The sequence below is a fragment of the Rasamsonia emersonii genome (assembly GCF_000968595.1).
Source record: "Rasamsonia emersonii CBS 393.64 chromosome Unknown ctg1118621759663, whole genome shotgun sequence".
Classification (NCBI taxonomy): domain Eukaryota; kingdom Fungi; phylum Ascomycota; class Eurotiomycetes; order Eurotiales; family Trichocomaceae; genus Rasamsonia; species Rasamsonia emersonii.
The window spans coordinates 101,290-118,544 of NW_013563350.1; the positions used below are offsets into that span (position 1 = coordinate 101,290).

The 17,255-nt window shown below is 49.3% G+C and overlaps 7 protein-coding genes across 7 annotated transcripts; 2 read left to right on the forward strand and 5 right to left on the reverse strand.

Moving 5' to 3' along the window:
- Window positions 1-109: 109 nt before the first annotated feature.
- T310_0080 (uncharacterized protein) lies at window positions 110-487 on the forward strand (the record flags this gene model as incomplete). The annotated part of the gene is made up of 3 exons (XM_013477035.1): window positions 110-112; window positions 168-416; window positions 458-487. 3 exons carry the CDS (start codon window positions 110-112, stop codon window positions 485-487), a joined length of 282 nt encoding a protein of 93 aa, XP_013332489.1.
- Window positions 488-2,119: 1,632 nt separating this feature from the next.
- T310_0081 (uncharacterized protein) lies at window positions 2,120-2,824 on the reverse strand (the record flags this gene model as incomplete). Its single annotated transcript, XM_013477036.1, has 6 exons — window positions 2,120-2,163; window positions 2,240-2,291; window positions 2,343-2,389; window positions 2,582-2,640; window positions 2,718-2,768; window positions 2,805-2,824. The coding sequence occupies 6 exons, from the start codon at window positions 2,822-2,824 to the stop codon at window positions 2,120-2,122; spliced, it is 273 nt and encodes a 90-aa protein (XP_013332490.1).
- A 1,092-nt stretch (window positions 2,825-3,916) lies between these two features.
- Window positions 3,917-5,697, reverse strand: T310_0082 (Integral membrane protein; the record flags this gene model as incomplete). Its single annotated transcript, XM_013477037.1, has 7 exons — window positions 3,917-4,200; window positions 4,262-4,329; window positions 4,386-4,768; window positions 4,830-4,897; window positions 4,951-5,226; window positions 5,276-5,411; window positions 5,464-5,697. 7 exons carry the CDS (start codon window positions 5,695-5,697, stop codon window positions 3,917-3,919), a joined length of 1,449 nt encoding a protein of 482 aa, XP_013332491.1.
- Window positions 5,698-6,204: 507 nt separating this feature from the next.
- T310_0083 (uncharacterized protein) lies at window positions 6,205-6,667 on the reverse strand (the record flags this gene model as incomplete). The annotated part of the gene is made up of 2 exons (XM_013477038.1): window positions 6,205-6,451; window positions 6,585-6,667. The coding sequence occupies 2 exons, from the start codon at window positions 6,665-6,667 to the stop codon at window positions 6,205-6,207; spliced, it is 330 nt and encodes a 109-aa protein (XP_013332492.1).
- Window positions 6,668-8,126: 1,459 nt separating this feature from the next.
- Window positions 8,127-9,829, forward strand: T310_0084 (Oxidase; the record flags this gene model as incomplete). The annotated part of the gene is made up of 7 exons (XM_013477039.1): window positions 8,127-8,340; window positions 8,396-8,514; window positions 8,574-8,604; window positions 8,653-8,802; window positions 8,858-9,190; window positions 9,267-9,441; window positions 9,499-9,829. 7 exons carry the CDS (start codon window positions 8,127-8,129, stop codon window positions 9,827-9,829), a joined length of 1,353 nt encoding a protein of 450 aa, XP_013332493.1.
- A 1,502-nt stretch (window positions 9,830-11,331) lies between these two features.
- Window positions 11,332-14,886, reverse strand: T310_0085 (DNA damage-inducible v-SNARE binding protein Ddi1; the record flags this gene model as incomplete). Its single annotated transcript, XM_013477040.1, has 10 exons — window positions 11,332-11,412; window positions 11,622-11,766; window positions 11,976-11,998; window positions 12,218-12,276; window positions 12,510-12,836; window positions 12,924-13,145; window positions 13,204-13,823; window positions 14,100-14,404; window positions 14,545-14,688; window positions 14,827-14,886. 10 exons carry the CDS (start codon window positions 14,884-14,886, stop codon window positions 11,332-11,334), a joined length of 1,986 nt encoding a protein of 661 aa, XP_013332494.1.
- Window positions 14,887-15,629: 743 nt separating this feature from the next.
- Window positions 15,630-17,052, reverse strand: T310_0086 (uncharacterized protein; the record flags this gene model as incomplete). The annotated part of the gene is made up of 5 exons (XM_013477041.1): window positions 15,630-16,361; window positions 16,571-16,621; window positions 16,662-16,764; window positions 16,798-16,855; window positions 17,013-17,052. The coding sequence occupies 5 exons, from the start codon at window positions 17,050-17,052 to the stop codon at window positions 15,630-15,632; spliced, it is 984 nt and encodes a 327-aa protein (XP_013332495.1).
- Between the last annotated feature and the right edge of the window lie 203 nt (window positions 17,053-17,255).

Consider the following 17,255-nt stretch of genomic DNA (forward strand, 5'->3'; position numbering starts at 1 on the left):
CTGGTGGATGATGCGGCTGCTAATTATTGCTGAGTTTCCCAATTTCTAGGTTCAACGGCGCTCTTTCGCCTCGGGGATACTCTCTCGGAGATACTCTCCCAGGGAAAAGATGGTTTGTCTATTCCATTGGAACAGTATTCTAGAACTCCACTGACTGTCAGCTCCAGACTACAGACTGCGAGAATCTGGATATTCAATACGTGGCTCTGTACTGGACTGTTCCATCAAAGCCATCATTGGCTGTCTGGCGTGAAACGGTTATGGTGTGCGGTCCCAGACTAGACGTCAAGACGGCGCCGATCCTATGCTTGACAGGTACGGAGTACGCAGGTACGGAGTATAGATTATGCGATCGAGGTGAGCCCCTGAGAAGGCTCGAGGCTGTCCCGAGTCCCGACTCCAAGGGAGTGATAGTGGTAAGTTGGTAACGGTGTGTGCGCTGCTCTGTACGGGATAGTTAGGGCTAGCTAATATGCAGGTGTATTAATCATCACGATGGAAGCTCGAACCAGCAGGTGGCCGTGCTGTCTGCAGAAATTGCCGCAACACTAAGGAGCGTTCCACAAACGTTCTTAAAGACTTGATATCGCTAACGGCTCGTATAGATGCTAAGAGAGTTCTTAGTGTCGCGGAACAGACGGAGACGGCGTTAGTGCGGGTCGCAAGGACGGAAAGCTGCCAAACGGCAAGAGACTAGTCCCAATGTGTCTCCTATCGAGGTGATCTGCAGGACTAAGGAGTCCGAGAGATGCTGGTGGCTTCTGCCGCTGTCATCCTGGGCGCTGGAATCCTTAGAGCCGGTCTATCTGAGCAATGATCGTCGTTCCGACAGGCCGGGCCCACCGCCATTCAGACCGGAGGATGGAGTATCCGGACGGAGTCTCCAGTCTGCCGTCTCCGTATGGAGTCCTCCGTGTTGAATATATTAAGGCGCGGCTTGACAGTGTCGATCGCTAGCCTGTTTGAGAATCCAACGGTTTAGCCTGACGGAGGTACTCCGTACGGCGGGCCAGACACTGTCAACGGTATTATCGATCGGATTATTATCCGGATAGAAGAAGAGGACGAGATAGATACTGAGTACGAAATAAGTTGATGAATTGCGATTTCAACTATGGCCAATTCCTTTTTTCTCAACTGATCAGAGACAGGCTGCAGTTTATCCTTCTGGTGAATCAAGATTGATTAGTTATTGTTCCCATTTATGGACCGAGTGGCTGATGTATGTATCTTTGAGCGCAACTCCTGGAGTAGGCCCGGGTAAACCCCTTCCTGGCCCCAGTCCTGGAGCAGGGCTTAGCTACATGTATGTACCTGCTAGTCTGGTTGCTAACGAGTAATGACTCACTGAGGCTGACGAGTGATGGACAACTAGGTAGGCCCGTAGGGGTACTCCATAGTCATACAGAGTACAGTAGTTGTTTTCCCAATTCGTCACTTACTTCTACTCATTTATTCGTAATCTCACGCCCTGCTGGAAGAAATATTGTTCAAGTCTACTTCGTATACGAGCAATACGACAGGATGTGATAGAACGAAAAATAGAATAGAGGACGTATGTACTGGACATGTAGACTAGCTAGCTAGCTACTCCATAGGTAATTCTCCGTATGTATGTACCTAAGTATAGCTAATTACACATCGTGACAGTAGTGTACTCCGTACTCCGTACAGTATTCCGTACATAAAAATAGAGGCAGTCACTGACTGACCGACGGTGACCCCCATAGCGGAATTCCTCCGAACCGATTATATAATAGTTGATTGATGGATACATGGCATCGACTGATTGTCATTCATTACGCGTACAACATATACTAAGGAATAATATGCTTATTATTATTACTATGCTTTGCTATGGTAATACTCCGTAGATCAGAGAATATAATGTACGGAGTAATCGCTGGAAACAGGGTACATGTAGAAAGAAACAAGCTTTTTTTCCCGCGTGTTCGTTTCAAACAAATTAAATAAAATAAACAAATAAACAAATTTACCCCGGTCCTCGCTTATAGATAGATAGAGATGTTATATTAATTAATCAATTAAAATTAAATCCTTACAAAGTACAAAGACCAAAGGACTGACCAGGGTTGTGTGTGAATGACTATGGACCTGCCTAGTAGGGCATGTACTGCACAAATATGGAGTACTGCACTGTACCTAGTATAGTTAAGTCAAGATGAACCTGTCAGGGACAGGGACAGCGACAGGGACGAGGACAAGGACAAGGTCTAACGGTCTGTCGGGACGGGATGGACCATGGACGGGACTGGATTGGACTCAGGGTCCTGGACTCCGTATGTATGGAGTGTATACAGAACACGGAGTAGTATACTCACTGGGATAACAGTATCAGGGACAGGGTCATGGTCGGAATCGCAGACTTCTATTCGAAGTCAGTATTATATCCTCCGTACGGAGTACTCATTGGTATTCAATTCCCTGTCCAAGTAGGCTACCCTGAACAACTCTCTACGTGAAATATTTTTTTTGTTCTTCGCGCTAGCGATTGATCATCCAGCACGGAGGATTATCGTGGATTTCGATTATTGAATAATAATGAATGTTGTTGACTGACCCGATGCATTCATTTGATATACAACAGACTCTGCAGTACATACACTCATGAGTATGAGACTATTTATAAATGTCTATGGACTTTTTCTTTTTTTTTTCTGGATTCTATCATGTATGTACAGTACATACATACATACATGTCTACGAACATAGTCCGACAGTGGATGGAATTTTTTAACATGGGAATTCTACAGTATTCAGTCCAGAGTCCAGAATATACATACGGAGAATATTTATTAGTCATATTTGCCCGACCCAACAGTCTAGAATCAACAATATCGAAGGGAAGGTGAGGCAGAAAGAAATAATAATCCACAAGTCAGGCATCTATCCGTCCCGTAACTGACTCCATACTCCGTACGCAGCTAGCGGTTAGTTACGGCCCCAACTTCTCCAACGTCCCGTCCGCGACCCGTCCGACCCGTCCCTTTTGCCGCGGTGGAGCGGGCGCCACCAGATTAGAATTTTAGATTAATTTAGCCTGGCTGGATTTGGAAACGCTCGACCATGCAGGGTACAGTACTTTACTCAATATGTATCCACGGACGGACGGAGCACGGGTCCCGACTGCTTAGACCTCCTGCTAGCTAGCTAACTAGGGACAGAGTAGGCAGGTTCTTACAATAACAGGTTACAGCCCTGGCCCGTCCCCCTGGGAGCTATTTATTTCGTTAGTTGGATCTGTATAAGCGAGGATCCTGAAACGTGCTAAAAAGCTTGATTTCTTTTTTTGTCCGCCAATATGGAGTACGGAGGGGTGCTGTGCTGTATTGACTGAATTGACCTGGTCACGACTCTGTTGACTTGGGCAAGAGACGAGCTTGATGCTACTTGCTTTGTGCGTTGCGATGTAGAGTAATCTGACTCACTTTGTAGGATTGCAGGGTGATGAGATATGCCATTATTGCTTTTGTATTTCTTTCAACTTTGTAGTTGATACAAAAGTAGTGTAAATAAATAAGGGGATGAATGTCGATGTTGATTGATATATCCCAGCTCCCATATTCCCAATTCCCGTCCCTGGTCCAGCAGAAAACACAAAAAGTAAAAAAAAAAAGTACAAATATCAAGTACATAGTGACTGTCGCTGAGTAAAAGATGCTAAGGTAATGGTACAGGAGAAGATAAGTGGAAAAAGGAAGAGAAGCGAATGTTCCAAGAAGATACTCCCTTTTGATACCCTCCAAGAAAGAGTCAACTGCTTTTTTTTACTTGTTGTTGCAGTTGAAAGGTGAAGGACAGAAATTTTTTTTAAAAAAAAAACATCGATGAAGATAAAAACACGGCAGAAACTTTTGTTTTGAACTCGAAACTTGAGCAGTTTGCACGACAGATGTTACGCCATCTTCTGCGTGTGCGACACCGAGGGCGACACATCCACCAGAGGAATAAAGTCCGACTCGTCGGGCGCATCCTTCGGCTTCTGCGAGATCTTGCCATCCAGTCGCGAGCCGGTCTGCGAGTGACCGACACCGTATGACGCGCTCGCGTCGCGTATGGTGCTCTCGAAGACTGAAGGGAACAGATGGAAAAGGAAGGACCGCATCGCGGGCATGCAGGCGCAGATCACTCCGACGTCGACTTCGATCGTGCTCCAGTAGCCAATTGGGACGTAGTCCCCTGCAGACATATGAGTCAGCGGTGCTCTGCGGAAGGTTGTAGAAGGGTACTTAGGACTTACAGGTCAGGTTCTCTGTGTTGGCGAACTGAATCATCGAGTGCAGGCGAACCACGCTGACGATTGTCACGCTGTGGACTGTCAGTAAAATGATCTCAGAAATACGTTTCTGCTTGCTTCTACTCACAAGAAACCCACGCAAAACATCAGCATCACCTGCGCCTTCTTCCGCAGCGACATCGACAGCTTGCTCAGCTCCCGCAGCGGCAAGCTCATGGTGAGCAGGTCCAGCACCATGTTGAGAGCGGCCGCCGCCCAGCCCTGCGCGTTGATGTTGTTGCACTTGGCCGGATGCTCGCCGTCCCAGCGCAGCCAGGCAGCGTCGAGGGGCCGGCACTGAAAGACCGAAATAAGCACGAAGCTGATGAGGTAGCCCACGTTCAGCGCCATGACGACGTAGGTGGCGATGCGGAACGACTTCTTGGGGAAAATTCGCAGGTAGAAAAACAGGATGGAGATCTTGGTCAACGGCAGGATGCTGAGGTAGATGGACTCATCGAAGAAGTAGATCTGTTGGACGTAGCTCAGTTTTCGATTCTTGTCAAGTCAACCAGACAAGGGATAGACTGACGTAAAGAACGTATGTGATGTCGTCGAACGGAACCGTCCAGATGTCCTTGCCAAGTCCATGCAAAGGTACTGCAGCAATTAGAATATACTCTTCTGTCTGAAAAGATTCCTGATAGACATACGGACTACCGACAACGCCGTCAGCGGAATCACCAACGCCTGATCCGAGTCAGCCTTTCTTTGCCTTGCCTCTCCACGGAGAATTGAGCATACCATGACCAGCACCATAGTCCAGTCATCCAGACCAAATTGACCGCCAAATCGAGGTAACCGGGCAGCCATCCTCAGGATAAATGCCAGAACCGCGAGAACGCCGCCGATAATTCCAGGCACCCAGACCGCTGCTGTGCGGTCCCGGACAGGGGCGTGGCACATGGTCATGGTGACATTTTTGGTTGCTACAGTCGTCAGTCATGAATTGACAGATAAACAGCAATTGAGACAGACTTAGCGACTCCTTGATGGTGCAAGTCTCTTGCACGCAGAGGGTGATGGCGGCAGTCAGCTCTGGATCAGTGCAAATGCAGGTTTGGTTCGTCGGGGCGCAGCTTGACTTGGGAATCGACTCGGCGAGGCATTTCAACTGGTTTTGTAAGCCAATGTTGATAGAAAGATGAGAGATAGTATTTGCTTACTCCGCAAGGTGGCATGACTTTGGCCAAGGCTTCCATCTCAGCAGCAGCAGCGGCAGCTTCAGCACTGCTCCCGGCAGCACCTGCTGCTGCTGCTCCTCCAGCAGTTCCAACTCCGGCAGCAGCAGCAGCTCCAGCAGAGCCTGCTGCTGGAGTTTGTGCTGCACCACTTGCCTGAGTCTGAGCAGCGGCAGTGGTCAGCCATGCTGCAGACACGAGCACCCAGAGGAATCTCATTGTTGTTCCCAACCAAGGTTGCTGGATGAATGAATGGATGGAATCAACAAAAGCACTCGTCGAGCATCAGGTTCGTGAGATTGCGGTATGCTGCAGTCCCGGTGAGATAAGATGCAGAAGACCTTTCCTATACATATAGCCCGTACTCAACATGCTATCAAGCAACCATCAACCCAACACGGCCAATGTAAGCAGTAGTCTGAAGGAAGGATCGATCCAGCACCCTGCCTACTTCTGTACGTATCTTCAATCAGCGTGGGTGAGTAGACAGCTGCTACTGTCTTTGTCCATGATCTGCGCAACGGCTCAGGAACCCCGTACTGGGCGTCGATGTCGGCATCTCGCCGGACTCCAAATCGCGTAAAAAGCGGTTAGGGCATGCAGGACTATGTCAGACCAAGTTAGACGACTCGTGTTGGCAGATGCCGCCGTCTAGACCGTGGGAACGGGAACTCGTGGACCGTGTGGGGGACCGGCCCTTCGCTTCTGGACGCATTATTAGGATCTTCACGAGCTTCCTCGCTGCTTAACAGAAACGCCAGCCGGCAATTGGCCCGGAAGGCCCGCAACAGCGGTAACGGCCGCTTGACAGATGCAGCCGGCCTCCACCGCACGACTCGAGGGCGAGCGCGTTGAGATAGTTATCTGATCCCGCGCGTCCGTCAGGACGGAACGGCTTGCTGGACTGAAACAACGGCTCGGGTGAAATCCGTGAGCATTACCAGAAGGGTTGACCAGCGTGAGAGATTCTCTTCTGGAAAGCAGACACCATCAAGTAATACTCCGTATATCAAAGCAGATACTTCCAAAGCTACCCTCAACTTATGGCGCAGCGTGAAAATAATCAGTCAGATTGAGGACATTCCCCAGTGTTACCCATGACATACTCCGTACTAGTATGCTCCCTCAGAAATACAACCCCGTACGGGGTCAAAACGAGAAGACTCTTCAGGGTGAACAGCACCTGCATAGTGGCCATAGCATCCGCCAGACGCCTGCCTCCCTGTGAACCGTGAGAGATCCCTATTCCGTGCCCGCTATCTGTGGCGCAGCAGATCAATCAAGTGACGTCCGTAATACAGTGTAATGGGCACAGAAAACGTTTCCAATTTATATTCCGCAGTTTGGGGGTTCTCCTGCGGTAAACAACTCGACGTTCAGGGGAAGTCAGAAAAGACGGTTCGAGGGAGTTGTCAGAGTGTTTGTTGATGCTAACTGGTCAGAGTATCCGACAATGGTCTGGACTCTTGCCATCACCAGTGCTCTGTACTCTGTACTCCATACGGAGGACCCAAGTCCGCAGCTCCAGGCCCAGGCGGCGTGAAGAAAGAGGAGACCAGAATGGGCTCCTGACAAATTTAGGCTAATTGTCCAGGACGGTCAGGACTATCCAGCAATAGCTGTCCAGTTCTGGCGGTAAACCAGTGGGGTATCTAAAGGTGACGCGGCCGGAAACACCCCTCTGCGTCTCCGTATCCATATTTATTATTATCCTCCTTGTCTTGCAGTTGTGGACTTGTGGTCAGTGCCAATCACGACTGGTGGCATAGATGTGATAAAGCGGCGACAAGTGATCGGCAGGATCCTAAATATCTCCCGCGCTAAGATTTTAAAGCATCGTTTAGGCACCGCACTAGTGGAATAACGCGTGTTAAACCCTGTCAACGCCAGATCAAGTCCTGACAATGGACCCTTGGAGCCAATCGAGGCGAGTCGGCACGGGACGGCATCTGTCAAACTATCAGCACCAGCTCAATTGCGGGACAGTGTGGAGACACCAGACTACCCCGTATGGAGGATGGACTGTACCGGCACGAGGACGGCGGACACGGCTGCCAGCCTGCAGACCCTGAGGATTCCGTCCTCAGGACAGTGCACGGGGTGATTCTCGAACAGATCGGCAGAGGCAGTCACTCCTCAGCCGATATTCGGGTGTGCCTTCGGAGTGTACTCTGTACGGAGTACGGAGTACGGAGCACAGAGTAGGCTCTGCTGCCACGTTTCGAATCGAGCAGCTCGATGATCGATCGGTGGAACGATGGAGGGAGCCAGGAGACTGGGAGCGAGAGGGAGAAAGGGAGAGAGAGAAGAGAGAACTCAGGAAGAGGACGGAGTTGCCCCTGCAGCTTTTGGCCCTCCCGATTGAGCGTAGGCGCTGCTGAGCAATCCGCGCAAGCCCATAGGCCTGCTGGCAAGTACCTCGGCAGGCAGAAAATAATGCCGAGTCGATCATTCGATATAATCCTTCGTAGAGAACTGTCTTCTGTCCTCTGTAAACAAGCAGTCATCCTCCAGACACCGTCAAGACGTTGTCTTGGTCGTCCAGTCGTTCGTTCCTCCGTATCCGACCAGGTCGCTCGTTGAGAAAGAAGCAATTGCACTGAATCCGACTGCCCGAATTCTGATATTCGTCCTGTCTTTTCCGTATCATGCGATTCCAAGACTGGTTTCTCCCTCTTGCTCTGCTGGGCGCGGGCATCTCGCCAGCTCACGCCTGGCCGACCACTGGACATCTGGCGCGATTGATGGCCAAATCGACTCATGGTGCTGAGAAACGATGCCCATTTGCTGACATCCGGGCTGGGATTGAGAAAGCAATCGAGAAGCGATCCTTGCTTGAGCCGACATCCTCCCCGATTGACAGTACGCTCAGCACTGTATCGATCTGTTGTACTGTGCTCCTGCTAACACTCATCAGTCTCCGGAGAGCATTCCTTCCAGCCGCCGGACTTCAGCAACGGAGACCAACGTGGGCCATGTCCGGGTTTGAACGCGTTGGCAAATCATGGATATATCCCCCGTAATGGCGTTGTCACGGTATGTCAAACGTCCCTCTATTATAGATATGTAATGTCGAGAATGCTAATTCAATGAAGATGGCTGATGTGATCCCTGCCATTAACCAAGGTGAGTTCTGCAATGGTTTGTGAATTTTCCTCGTGCTGACAGATGAAGTCTACGGTATGGGACTGGATATCAGCACCATCCTCGCCGTCATGGGCACCGTATTCGTCGGAGATGTCCTCTCCCTTGCCCCGGGCTTTTCCATCGGAGGTTTCTCTCCGGCGGTCCAAAATATTTTGGGCAACCTGGAGGGTCTTCTCGGTATGCCTGCCAGCCGCTTTCAATTCTACTATTTGATCTAACAATTTGCATGCAGGCGAGCCCCGAGGCCTCAATGGCTCCCACAACATCATCGAAGCCGACTCGTCCAACACCCGGGATGATCTCTACGTGACGGGCGACAACACCCGTCTCAACCTGACCCAGTTTATCGAATGGTACCAGATGGCCGACCAGGACGGCAACAACGGCACTTTCAGCATGGACCTGATGGCCAAACGGGCCAAGATCCGCTTCGAGGAGTCCATCGCGACGAACCCCAACTTCTACTACGGGCCTTTTACTGGGGCGATTGCGCGTAATGCAGGCTATATCTTTCCGGGTCGGTTCTTCCGCAATTACTCGGCGGAGAATCCCGAGGGTGTTCTCAGTATGTCGCTCTTAGAAATTCAATCGATAAGATCCATGTCTTGATAGAATATGAATTACATGCTAACTGACTCCAGCCAAGGAAATCGTCAAGAACTTCTTCGCTGTCTACGGTGAGGACGGCAATCTCACCTACAAGGAGGGCTGGGAGAGAATTCCCGAGAACTGGTACCGGATGCCTGTGGACTATACTCTGGTGCAGTTGAATCTCGACTTGCTGGACTTTGGCCTGAAGTACCCGGAGCTGCTGAGGTAAGTCCCTGGCTGCATAAAAACTTACAATCCATAGCTAACAATGACTGTTTACAGCATCGGCGGTAACACCGGCACGGTCAACAGCTTCACCGGCGTCGACATCGCCAACCTGACCGGCGGCGTCCTCAACGCGGCCACTCTGCTGGAGGGCAACAACCTGCTGTGCCTGGTCTTCGAGGTCGTGAAGACAGTCAGCCCCAACCTGCTGTCGGGCATCTGGGCCACGCTGGCTCAGCCCCTGGAGCTCATCACCAATGCGATCGACACGCCGCTGCTCAACCTGTCCTGCCCGGCTTTCAAGGACCTCCAAATTGGCGGGCAGCCGATCTGGGAGGCGCTGAAGAACGACTTTCCCGGTGCGATGATGAGCAACAGCACGCTCTAGCTGGTTGGCTGGCTGTAGAGATTATGTATCTAATATATATAGCGCCTTGCAGTGACAACAATAAGTGCTTGACTGGTTGAACCATAGTTTGATAATTACTTCGGATTATGTTTTAGTATTATATTACTACAGTTTTATATCATTTTATTCTTTTTTCTTCTTATTCTTTTTCATTGGTTAGATCATTAGGCCTACCGATAGGATTTATCTTGAATCAAGTCTTTAATCTAAATATATTTATCGCCCTCTTTTATTTGGACAAATAAAATATAAAGTCAATGATTATAGGAGAAAAGAGAAGACAGGAAATTCCTAGACGGACTACATAAATAAAGAGTAGACTATCATATACATATATATATATACGACAAGTGATCCCGTTGTTACGTCTATGTATGTATGTACAGTACAATACTCTTTCCCAACAATTGGTCGCTTCATACGATGGATCTCGTCTTAAATTTGTACCTCTACTTCGTACAGGCCGATTCAACCGCCCAGTCGGGCAGTAATTATGCCATGCGCTGGGATGATCGAGTGGATAAACGACCGGGGCAAGAGGCTACGAAAACAATATATGCCTTGATTGACAATCGAAATGAGGGCATGGACTTGTCTGTCCTGGCTTAACCTCGCAGAGTATGCCAATATAATAGCCAGCTAACTAACTGCGACAACTTTGTTGCTAATGCATTTGACCTCGTTTTTTTTTCTTTCTTCCCTATATATATATTTTTATTGGCAAGAATTCCCTCCCAAATGATAATGGAATCATTTCTACATATCTTCTCCCTATTCTCCAGTAACTAATACCATTCTCCTTTTTTTTTTCTGGTTATTTGCTTGTCTATGACTACGTGCTTAGATTAAAAGTGTTTCGACATGAATATATAAAATACCATCATATCTTGTGAAAACCCATGATTGCTCTACCCAACTGTGCAACGTCTAGCTTCTATTGTTTAGTACCTTAATTAACCTTATAAAGCACCTAAATTTACTCTTTTATTTAGTTGAAAATTCAATTATTATTATCTCTTAAATAAATTATTTAGAAATTATATTATTTAGCTACGAAATGTGTTACTGCTATTGCTCGCAACTGGGTAAATCAAACTATTCCAATTCAGGAAACACTACCCAAAATGGTTAGGAGTGATCCTCCAAAACAAACCATCCAAACAAGAATACGGAGTACCTAAGCATCTACGGAGACTTTCTCTACAAAGGATACCTACAATTAACTTAATTCGCGATCTCTTTCTTTCTTACTTCTTTCTTTCTTACCTCGAGAAAAAAAAGTCCAGTCTAAATCCTAGTCAGCAATATCGACAAAAATGGCCGCGCCATCGTCCTCGACCTGGAGCCGCAAACTCGACCTGCTGTATCTCGTTTTCTTCGTCATCCATGTGCCGCTTGTTTTCTGTATGTATTCTACGTGATACTTTTTTTTATCTATCTATTATACCTCTATTACACTTTTGTATAATGTAATACTGTATTTAAGGTTGAAGTTCGATTGTTGGCATCGGCATGGATTCCTTTTTCTGACCTTTGACCCCTTTCTTTTTCCACCTCTCCCCCTTTGTTTTTTTATTTTTATTTATTTATTTATTTTTTTATATTCATATTCAAAAACAAACGAACAACAAAATTAAACATCCATCTTCCTAACCTTTTTTTTTGTTGTTTTATTCTGCCGACAAAAGTGGTCGATATCGTCCCCCTCTATCCACCCTCCCTCACACCGACTTTCGTCCTCCGCATCCGCGATTTCTACATCGATACGTACCACGACAAATTCTTCGAAAGCCCGCCTGCCTGGTTCAGAGCGTACAACCTCATGGAGCTGGTGTATCATGTTCCGTTGAGTGTGTGGGCGGTTGGGGCGTTGTTGAGAGGTGAGTGAGCCCATATACCTCAAAATGCATTTTTCCCTGGAGTTATTGTTAAATATGAAATTATATTATATTATTAAAGATGACCCCCTCGTCCCCCTACACCTCCTCATTTGGGCCGTCCAGGCCTTCCTCACTACCCTGACCTGCTTGCTCGACATGCGGAGCTGGAGCGATCGGTCCCAGGAGGAGAAGTTTAATCTCAGCTTGTTGTATTGTCCGTATGTTGCGTTTGGTAAGGACCATACTTCGCCCCTCCTCCACTTGTCACCTGGTTGATTGCCAGTTATTGCTTACTTTTTTCCCCTTCATCTTTTGTTCTTGCTGCGACAGCTGCCCTCCTCGGAGTGGATATGTTCTTGCGACTGCGGAAGCAGTTGCTGCTGAAGAAGAGCAAGGCGGAGTGAAGACGACCCTACCTTAAGTACTGTACCTAGTAAACTGTGGGTGGATAGATATCCCTGGGATAGATACTACAGCGAAGACGCACCGTGGCCGTGAAGTGTGGGAAAGAGGTTTCAGACTCGACGGAAGATTGCTCGTTACCGTCTATCTATCTGCGATAGTATTGTAATATACACATAACATAACAGAAGAAGGGAAAATCAAGACATAAAATGAAGAGGAGTGAGTAAGCATGGCTATCATTGCCCGGACGAAATCGTGCCGCCAACGTATGATCATCACTATCTATCGTTCAAAGTGTCCACTCGACTAGACAATATCCTCCCAATCCGACCTTGAGTCAACCTCGTCAGGTTAAATCAAAAACCCGATCGCACCGTCCAGATCCCCGCCCGCTGCATCAAGCGCGCGGATTGCCTCCTCGCGCGTAAACCCGAGCTCGGTGATCCTCGATATCGAGTCCTGAGGCCAGCGAGAGGAAGGACCTGGCGTAGCTTGCGACGAAGCAGCTCCTTGTTGCTGGCTGTTTGCGGCTGGACTTGTGACGGCCCCCGATCTCGCACCAATCTGTGCCCCATCCGCACCATGGATGAGAGGCTCGTCCTCGAACTCATCCTGGAACTGCTTGGGGATGTCAGCCTCCCCCAGGAAAGGAACGGCCTCGTCCTGGATCACCAAGGCTCCTTTTTTCAGATCGATGCAGGCTTGATGCCGTTTCAGCATGTCCAGCCCCAACAGCAGATCGATGTGCTTTCCTTCCATCACAGTAAACGAGCACGGCAGGAACATACTCCCGATCTTGATCTGAGCGGAGTGAACGCGGCCGATGATGGTCGCAGTCCCAACGCCTTTGGCAATGCCACCATATCGACGGTCAACCAAACGCATGATGTTGCAGGCAGATGCACATTCCGGAGACATGATCGTAACCTGGGCACCCGAATCGACAAAGGCCTTGATTGGATGGCCGTTGACCTCGACAGGGATGTAGAGCATGGTCACGCGACCAAATGCTGCATGCGCCGTCAGTTCAGTCCTAGAAAACCCATATCTACCATGACACAGACTCACACTCCGGATGATGTTCCATGGCATTGTGTAGATTCTCCGTCACTTGCTGCTGTCGAATGATCTCCTCGATCTCGCGTTGGTTATCTGCGTTGAACGGATCCGCATTGAGCATCGCTATCCGCGCCTCCTTCTCCGCCTCGAGCTCGGCCTCCCGTCGTTGCTGGGCAAGCAGGACGTCACGGAAGCGCTGGGGGTCATCCGCAGCTTGTGCCAATTCCGGGTTCTGCCTTCGCACCGTTTCCATGACTCTGGGATCTCCGAGAATATGCAACCGCAGGGTCTCGTAATCCGGCGTCATCTGCTGCCTGCGAGCCAAAGCCTGTTGAGCGGCAGCATTTGCGCCTGCTCCTCCTCCTAAGCTCCTGGCACCAGGCTGCTGACCCCGAGTTCCGACGTGACACCCCAACATGTCTCCTTCTCCGATGCCCACCTGCTCCAGCGTCTGTGCATCATTGTTGAGCAGCTGATTGTTGTAGACCAGTCTCTGGTTGGCGGGAGGGATGCCGGATTCGCTTTCGATGATCGCCTTGAGCAGCTCAAGCGTCATATCCCCGCCCACATCCAGAGAGATAATGTCGGCGTCCGACTGGTCGGGCTTGATTACGCTCACGGTGATGCGCCTGAAGAGTGGTCAAATGAGCTACATCGAAAACTTGCGCCTAAGAAAGAAAGGAATGAAACTGACATCTTGGAAATGGGTGATTCGCAAGGTCACTCGCGTCTCCAACTGCGTAGATGGGCTTCTCTCGCGCGGTGGCAGTGGCAGTGGCAGTGGCAGTGATAGTGGCAGCGATAGAGGAGTTGGTCGATAAGCGGAGCAACGAAAGTGACGGTGTCAAAAACCGTGCAGAGAAGAAAACACGCCGTCCCCAGAAACAGCCAAAGATTCCTCGAACCGCTTATAGTTGTCTCCGTCTAGGAACCACGCAACGAATCGTGTCACAGACGCAATCTGTCGATGCGGGGCGTTTGCGACGTAAGCAAGGGCGGCGTAGAAAGCGGTGGGGATGGCTAAGAGGCTCGAACAGGCGAATGCCGGGGGTCCTCGCAAATCAGGGAAGGTGGGAGCGAGAAGACTGCCAGAGAACAGAGCGTCTTGGGAGGCAGGAAGGGTTGGAGGGCAGACGGAGGATGAGGATGGTCGAGAATGCGCGCGTCGACGGTGAGGGAGTGTCAAACCGCAACCCGCCGCGGTCCGGATCTGGTGAGGTGCATCCCAAGCTGCGTCTTAAGGCGCAACAAGTCCCTCATGGCACGAGGCCAGCCCTCCGCAGGACCACCAGAAGGGAAGTCCATCGACCTCTGGCCTCAGGCTCTTGTCCAAAAGAGGGGATTACTCACCCCTGCCACGTCGGCCTTGCTGCCTATGGACGGCGATTTGGGACCGACAGGAGACCATCGCGGAATGACGTCGAATTCAAGAGAGCAGCCATATCCCCGCCGTAAGCGACGCCTAACCACAGCCCCCGCTGCACCCTTTTTGTTCTGGATTTATTGGCGCAGGCAGTGGCCATATCAGGAAAATATGGTAATCAAGAAAATATCACTGAAAGAGACAGAAGTGGTGGAATGAATGGAGTTAAAGAACCCCTACTTCGGAGGCTCCAACGGGACGCAACAGACCATGCCAGGGCTTGCATTGCGGCTCAGATTCTCTGTCTCTGCTGGTAGACAGGCCGGCATGATGCATCTCGTCACAGGGATGCAGGACGACTGTACCTGCGCCGTTCCTACGACACGAAAGTCAGTTGCTGGTGATGGATCGGCCCTGAAAAAGAAATATGAGCTTGACATCTCGAATCTAAGCCTTTGTTGCCATAGTAAGACCATGAAACCAGCAGTTATCGATGTGCCCTAGTGAGGCGATAATAATAATGCCAAGGATTCGAAGATGGGCCTTTTAAATTCCTAAGTCTTTTCTACGCCTTAATCAATTTGTGAGAGTTAAATAAATTAATTATTTTGTCTTGGTCGAAAACCTTGCTATGTGGAAATATGCTCTCTTTCTAGTTTAGAGAAGTTCAATGGATAAATTCTTGTTGCAGCACTTAGACATACCTCTGATTTTGTCGAGTTCAACGCTTTTGTTGCTATCTCGAAAGTTCTATCAGAAAGAGCATGTGGTCACATTGGTGTCCTTACGATACTGAAAATAACATACGTCCACAGTACCAGGATGGGATCTCGCGATAGTTCAAATTGATTACTAACTAGGGCATCTCCCCATGGCATTAGACTCTCATTAGGCTGAGTGTCTTCATGCCATAGCCCTGATTATCCTCTTTCCTTGTTCTATTGTACAGGACGTACGAACGAAGTGAAGATGCATCTCGACAATTCCGATCAATCCTACTCCAAGTCACTCAACTTCCACCCCTGTGTGTGAATCCCCCTTGTCATTCGACATGCCCGTGGACTCGTCCGCTTCAATTCCATGGCTCCCGCCAGCGACGCAGCTCCAGCTCAACTCCCTTGGGGAGAAAAGCCCGGATCTCGGGAAGAAGCACGTCCCACCAGACGTCCTCGCGGACATCCTGAGCTTCGATGACGACGGTGGGTTGTCCGTCACGAGCGCCGTCGAAGCGTTTGCGACTAACGTAGTAGAGATTCACGGCCTTCCACTGTCTGCCCTGAATTCTGTCGATCACACGCTGGCGAAGTCCCTCCTTCTCCCACTGGATTGAGATACGTTTGGTCGGAAAGACAGGAGCCTGGCGACGGGATTCCTCATACACGAGATCAATGAGCTCGAGACGACATTTGATACGAGGCTTGTGTTCGTTCAGGAGGTAGTGGCGAATCTTGGTGGCCGCTTCCACCCAGCGGTGTGCGGTGTGAGGGCCTTCGTAGATGCACTCGATGAAAGCCGTCTGTCTGACATCGCTCGTGGAAAGGGGCTCCTGGACGTAGCGATACTGGAATTTGAGTGGGGTAGCGACGAAATACGGCCTAACGCCATATTGCTCCAGAATCCGGCGAATGCTGGCCTGCAAAGGGCGGAGATCATGAGCAGTCTCTGCCGCTTCTGTGTACAGAGGCAGGACTGGAAGAGGGTAGGGAAAGCCCACCCGGTACGGGAGGCGCCGATCAATGGTTTCCTCTTCCATAGTGAAGCGAGTCACTCTTGACTGTGACGGCAGAGATGTTAGAAGCAGAGGCTGTAGATAAAGCAGTCAGTATTTTTCGTCAAGACCAAAGAGACTTCATTTTGTGGAGATCAAGAGTCTTGCAGATATAAGGGACGGAAACAGACACTGGCAGGAAAAGCAGAAAACAGATGGAAGACGACGTCAGATGAAGGATTTTGGCCGTTTACTGGATCTGCAGAATCATGATATTGCTGATGTGCATATTGCCATCTACTTACCCTGTTCGAACAGTTTGCACAGCACTGGTAAGGATGATCCTTTTCAAGAAGCTTTAAAATCACCAGAGGTGTGATAAGGATGATGACAGACCTCTAGACCCAGACGTCTAAGGGACTGTCTGTGATGTGGTGGTGAGTCTGTAAGGGAATAAACACGTCTGAGGTGAATGAGTCCACCATCTTCGTCGTGAGCCCTAGGCTCTTGGCAGGACTAGATAGCGACATACCTTAACTTAGAGGGAGTGAAGTGATAAAGTGACAAAGCGTGTATCTCAGCAAGCTGGCCTGGTTGAAGTCAGCCGGTTGGAGCAGTGCCATGTGTTGTAGGAATTGTATTGTTTATAGGAGAGGAGGAAGTCACGAGCACGGCAACAGAGTAGATATGCGTGCTTATTCTTCTGCTAATGTGCTTTACAGGATCACGGCAGGAATGTCTAGAAACAATGAAAATGAGTAATTTGAACAAGGCAGTTAGGAGGCATGTTGGCACACTACGGTCTTTGGAAAAGAAAAGAGGCTTGCTACTATGTAGTATACACAATACACCAGGTCTCAAAATACTGTCTTTATTAGACAGGAGAATTCCTATTTCTTCGTTGATGGACTCATTTTAACTAATCCATAGAATAATCGAAAATCAAACCCATTAATTCTTCGAGTCTTCCGTTTGGACTTCTCGACTGGT